Genomic DNA, 6,000 nt, shown 5'->3' with positions numbered 1-6,000 from the left:
TGGGACTGTGTCTGTCCTGTTAATACACAGCCCCAATGCCCAGCACACAGCAGGTGCTCAATAAAAACCCAGTGTACAGGTGGAGAAATTCAGGCCCAGAGGGAGGAAGGGACTTGTCCAAGGTCCTCCCCGGAGAGCAGCAGAGCCAGCACCGGTACCCAGCTCTCCTGCAGCCCCTCTGCCAGCCAAGCATCCCCTCCTTTCCCTGTCCCAGAGCACACAAGAGCCCAGGCCCTTTTTTCACTGAGTGAACACAGTTTATTACTGAACTGCACTTTCACTTTCACACAGACTATTTCAAAGAGCTGGAACAAGTGTCGGGTGGGGGTTGGGGGAGGGACAGGTGCCCCCCAGGAGCCAGGACCCCTGGCTGGCTTCCCCGGACCAGGGCAGGGGAGGGAGCATCAAGCCGTTCAGTCTCCGGGCCCCAGCTCGCCACGTGCATACGCACAGCAAGCTAGCAGCTCCTCACACATAAATACAGACACGCTTAACAAAAATAGTATATCATCTTCACAAGGAATAAAAATTAGTCTCAAATATGTACAGCAGAGAGCCCGGGGTGGCCAGAGCCAGGCCAGGACCCCCAGGGATGAGACAGGCCATGGGTGGAGCAGAGGAGAGAGGGAGGCCTGAAGAGCTCCTGGCCAGGCCACCCTGACCTTGGCAGCCCGGCTGCCCAGGATGAACGGGGGTGGGGCACAAATCGTTCAGGCCAGGCAGGACTGGCCCCTCCAGCCAGCCCTACCTCCACCCCACGCACAAGGCTCTCTCTCCTGCCCTTCCTGCCTGAGGTAGGGAAGACCCCAGGGCTCCCACAGCTGTTCCCTGTGGCTCCCCCTCACCTCTGGGCGGAGGCCCCTGAACCCCATGGGCAGCAGCCCAAGGCAAAGGTGCCACAGGACGATCTCCTTGCAGGAAGCGAGGCAGCTGAGGCCATCAACAGCTCTGGGGCATCTATCTGGGGCCCAGTCGGTCCCTCAGTCGTGCTCATGGGAGCCGGGGAAGGGGAAGGGAACTGGGGTGGTGCTCAACTGCAAGGGCCACCCGAGCTTTGGCATGGGGTGCTTCCTGCAGCTACAGCTCCCCCATCCCAGGTGGGGCTGGCCTCTAGCCAGAGGCCTCTAGAGGACACTGGGATTGAGGGTAGGGACTTTGGCCAGGCCAGAGGTGGGGAGGGGGTCCTGGTCTTTGTTTCTTTATCCCAAGCAGCCTGAATCCCTAATTAGTCAGAAGTGGCCCCTAAGCGGCTCTTGGAGGGTGGGGATAAATGGAAGGGGAGCCCAGGTCCAGGAGGAGGGAGAGACAGGAAATGATCAATTCTGAGGCCACAAACATCAAAATGAAGGCAGTCTAGTCTCTCTTTCTGGGGAAAAGGGTCAGAAAATTTTCCAGCTCCCTGGCAGGAAAGCATCCTCAGTGAGGCTAAGGGGGCAGGGGGTTCCACCAATCAGGCAGGGCACTGCAGCCCCCAGTCACAATCCCCCCAAACCCGTCAGCTTCCACGGGGCAGATTCTGGGGAAATTTTGTGGGTTTTGAGGCCGGGAGAACTGAGGTGGTGTCGGGGAAGGCGGCTTTCACAGAAGCATGGTAAATTCTAGAAAACTAAATGAGGGGACCAGGTCTAGGCCCAACCCTGTGATGTGTGGGTGGCCGTGGGCTGCATGTAGTGGTTCTCCTGGTGGCGACGGTGGCTGGACGGAGGGCTGTGGTGAGGGCAGGATGGCGGTGGGCGGGTGAGTGGGTGGTCAGTGTCTGGTCATTTCCGACTGAAGAGTGAGCCCAGCAGAACCACGCCAGCCACAGTCATGCCCGTCAGGAGCCAGCGGTTGAAGCGCTCCTGGCCCTTCCGGCTCTCGGCTGCTGCGTTGTTCCCGTAGAGTTCCACGAAAGTGTCCTGCAGGGAGACAGAAGAGAAGGGAACATGCTGTTCGAGTCCTCAACAGTAATGTGGCTGGGACAAAGGGGGACCATCTGCATGCGATGGCCTTGGTGAAATGAAAAACTGTAGCCGTCCACGCCCACTCTGGGCCAGATAAAGGGTTAAGGGCTGCCCTTCTTCCTGACCCTCAGCTGGGGACAGCCAACCCATTTTATTGCTGAGAAAATAGGTGCAGAGTGGGGAAAGAGTTTTGTCCAAGGTCAGACAGCTAGGAAGTAGTACTTCAGAACCTGAGCTGGGAAAGAGATGGGCAGGGGCAGGGAACTGACAGGAGGTCAGGGGGCTGGAGCAGGGTGGAGAGGAGAAGGGAGATGAGCGTGCAGGGGTGAGCGGGAGCTGGACCACGTGCGGTCTGGAAGCCTCGGAGGAGCCTGGAGTTGAGCCCAAGGGTGGTGCAGGACCACCAGGCCGCAGCCTTTCCACTGCTGCAACAGAGGGAGGGAGGGAGAGAAAAGAGCCAGGGCTAAATTCCCAGAGTGATTCAGGAGCAGGGCAGATCTGGAGGGAGCCTCTGACCAGGGCAGGCTGATGGGTGGGCAGGGCAGGGCAGAGTAGAGCGGGTAACAACAATGCAGGCCTGGGATGAGGTCTATGAGGCCCTGTCCCCCACCCCAGGGGGTGTGACCCTGGGCGCAGGAGGAGGTGAGCAATAGCCCTCTCCCTGAAGCTAGTCAGGAGGGAAGCATGTGATACAGGGAAGGAGGGGCAGTGGGTTAAATGACCAGGCCTGGGGTTGAGTCAGCCTGTGGCACAGGGAGAGGGGAGCTTGGAGCACCCTTTAATGAGTGTGCTTCGCACCCTATCTGTCCTTTAATCCTCTCAGCAATGCTGTCTCTCCCCACTGACAGACCAGGAAGCCTGGCCTCTGAGCACTGAGGGACTTGATCAGGTCACCCAACTCTGTGGTGGAACCAGAATCCAAACCTGGTGCCTGGTGCCTAGAAATCAGTGTGCTTTGTGTGCCTAGGGAGGGAACAGACCACTGGCTGGTTCCAGAGACTGTGTTCTTGCCTCTCCACCAAGAACTCACATCGTGGGCCCACACCTCTACCTGGGCCGACTGGTGGCTGAGCCACCAGGCGGCTCCCTCAGACAGCGCCTGCCATTTCTGGTTGGCCCCAGGTCCCACCCGGCCAGTTTGCTCACTGTGATATCTGCTGGGCCCTACTTCTAGTCTTGATGACATCCCCTTAACTCCACGCCAAGAATATTTTTTAAAACATAGGTCAGATCGTGGCACACCAACAGCTTTCCCTTGCACTTAGAAAGTCAGAGTCATGTCTGTTCATGTCCCTGGTACCTAGCAGAGGGCCACGCGCACTGAGCTGCCACCTTGGCTCAAAGAATCCGTAACATTTATTAAACCATTAGGGAGGTAGCAGTGATGCATGAGTCAGAGCCCTTCCAGAAAGCTCACCATCTACTGGGGAAAAGGCGTTGGGAGGGGAAGGCAGGCAGGTGGGGAAACCCCCACCATTCAGACCATGTCACTCCACCATCTCGAGCTCTCCAAGGCTCCACATCACACACGGAATCAAGTCCTCACCACGGCCAGCGAGGTCCGATAGGACTCGGCCCCTCCCCACCGCACACTGCATTCTAGTGGCACTGGCCTCCCTGCTGTTCCTTGAACATCCGCTGAGCTCGGGACCTGCTGCCCTTACTGCCTGGAGCACTTGACCCCAGGCTCCCTCATCTCACTCCTAACTCTGCTCAGATGTGATCTCCTCAGAGATGCCTTCCCTGGCCACCCTGTCTAAAATGGTACCCACCACCCTGATCTCTCTCTACCTATCCCCTTACCTGGCTTTATTTTCCTTCTCAGCACTTTTCAGAAGCAGAGCCTACCCTTGGTCTTTGTTTTGATTTGTCTCCTGCAGTAGTCATGGCCCGATGAGGCAGAGAGCCTGTCTTGTTTCTATATACCCAGAACCGTGTCTGGCACATAGCTGGTGCTCAATAAATGCATGAGTAGAACAAAGGTCTTACGTGTCTTCTAAGTGCCAGACATTGTCATCCCACTTCACCTTCATCAGAATCCCCAGATGTAGCGATCTGAGCCCCATTTCACAGGTGAAACAACTGAGGTTTAGAGTCGGAAAGACCTTGCCTGGGCTCACCCAGCTAACAGGTGGCAGAGCTAGGATCAAAACCCAGGACTGCCTGGCCCCAACCCAAGTGCTGCTACAGCAGGACACTTCCCTATGTGGGGGGCTGCAGTGGAGGTGGAGCCCTGGGTCTGGGGAGAGAAGGGCAGGGGCAGTGGCAGCAGCCAGCGTCCTTACTCTTTGGCCTTCATCCTGGTTAGCCTCCATGGGTGTTGGCAGACCAGAAAATTCTCACAGGAATTAAAATTTTTCTGGTCTCAAGTGAAGTAGGGCCAGGTGAAGTCACAAAAAAGATTGATCTGTGATGAGGGAGACTCCCGGGCTGTGGGGAGCATGGGAGAGGGAGGCCATGGCCAGAAGGCTCTGGGTTATCCCAAGGGGCCAAATGCCCCACAAGAAACCAGGGACGTTGGGTTGCAGCCAAAGTGGGAGAGGCCTGGCTCCCTCGATGGGAACTTTCCTGAAGTAGAGGGCTGGCAGCCACAGGAAAATTTCGGCTCTGAGGCTGAGCTGGAGTAAACAGGCCCTGCTGCAAGGCACAAAGCACTCACTGTCCAGGAACAGTTATTCTAGGGTGGCGGAAACATTCTCCTGTCAGTGCCACAGAGACAAGGCTCTGATCTGCCCAGTCCCACCCCCATCCCATGCATTTGCGGTTGGACAACCTTCATCTCTATTTCAGAAGCTCCTTCTCCTAGGGAGGGGGGAGAGAGGATTCTGGGAATTGCTTTTGCAGAGAGAGCAAGAGCAAAACGGGGCGTGCTGTTCCAGGGCGGGTGCCGGGGAGGCAGTGGTGTGGGTATATTTAGCCCACGGTTCACACGACACACTTGGAAACAAACAGCCATTTTCTCAGCGGGTGCCTGCTCTGGATAAATAAACAGGATTGCGGAGCTGCCCTGGTCTGGAAAAGCAGAGATAAGCCCCCACTGCTGTGAGCCAGAGCTGGCGTGGTGGACAGGGGGTCAGACGTAAGAGTGGGCTGTAGGGAGGTCTCTGATGTCACAGAGGCTTTCAGGAGACCCATCCTCAGCGTGGGTTAGGGCAAAAGTGGGGCAAGTTTCTCTTTGTAACTATGACCACTACCATGGGATCCAATGTGGGGTTTTCAGGACCACTGGGGACAGGCAGTGGCTAATGACCTCCATGGGAGAACCGTGGACTCCTAGGCTGGCAGACCCCCAAGTCAACAAGGCCAACCCATTTGCGCACTCTACGGTTTCAAATAGCCTGTTTGTGGTAGAGCCTGGACTCAACCCTCTAGCATCGGGGCCCTTCAGAGTGGCGAGACAAGAACCAGGGTCCCCAGGAGAAGCTAAGGCGGGGGCCACTTTCAAGGTCCTCCCTCCAACAGACCTGGCCACATGCGTGGAATGGCCCAGCCCCACACTCAGGAGCGTTTCATGCCCCTGTGCCTTTGCCAGCATTGTGTCCTTTAACTGGTCACCCTCTCCACACCTCCCTTCCTCAGTCAGCCAACCCTACTCAGCTTACACGACTCCACTTTGGAGTCCTGTCTTCCGAGAAGACTTCCCTATTTATCCCTCTTCAGCTCCACGAGGAATGTCTCCTTTGTGCTCCCAGGGTTTTTGGACCTTCGTTCACACTGTTAACTACTGAGTGCCTACCATGCTCCAGGCCCAGTACTGGAGACACAGCAGTGAACAAGACAAATAAGGTCCCCACTTTCACGGAGCTTACATTCTAGTCCATGCATTCTCCATTGGTGGGGGGCGGGGGGCATAGCACAGAAAGAGATCACAGTACAGCTGTGGTATTCAAAGTCACGGCAGGGCAATTAGGACAAACATGTCTAAAAGGACTCCTTCGTGGGAAGTGGAGAAGAGAGAAAAAGGTTGAGAAACACTGTCCTAGTGGGAAGCAGAGAGAATAAGAAGCAAGACAATTTCAGACATGATGAGGTTTTGAAGACAGTAAGTCCTGGGCAG

General features: G+C 56.4%; 1 protein-coding gene across 5 annotated transcripts in view; it reads right to left on the bottom strand.

The window, feature by feature from the left end:
• Window positions 1–235: 235 nt before the first annotated feature.
• Window positions 236–6,000, bottom strand: part of BCL2L1 (BCL2 like 1) — a 51,414-nt gene continuing 45,649 nt past the window's right edge. For all 5 annotated transcript variants that reach the window (XM_060077951.1, XM_060077950.1, XM_060077953.1 and 2 more), the window contains exon 3: window positions 236–1,898. In XM_060077951.1, coding sequence (XP_059933934.1) covers window positions 1,761–1,898 — 138 coding nt within the window. In that variant the 3' untranslated portion in view covers window positions 236–1,760. The remainder of the gene's footprint in view (window positions 1,899–6,000) is intronic.

This window comes from Mesoplodon densirostris, chromosome 16, assembly GCF_025265405.1.
Source record: "Mesoplodon densirostris isolate mMesDen1 chromosome 16, mMesDen1 primary haplotype, whole genome shotgun sequence".
Lineage (NCBI taxonomy): Eukaryota > Metazoa > Chordata > Mammalia > Artiodactyla > Ziphiidae > Mesoplodon > Mesoplodon densirostris.
The sequence above is the reverse complement of the archived record's forward strand: the minus strand, read 5'-3'. Positions and strand labels throughout refer to the sequence as shown.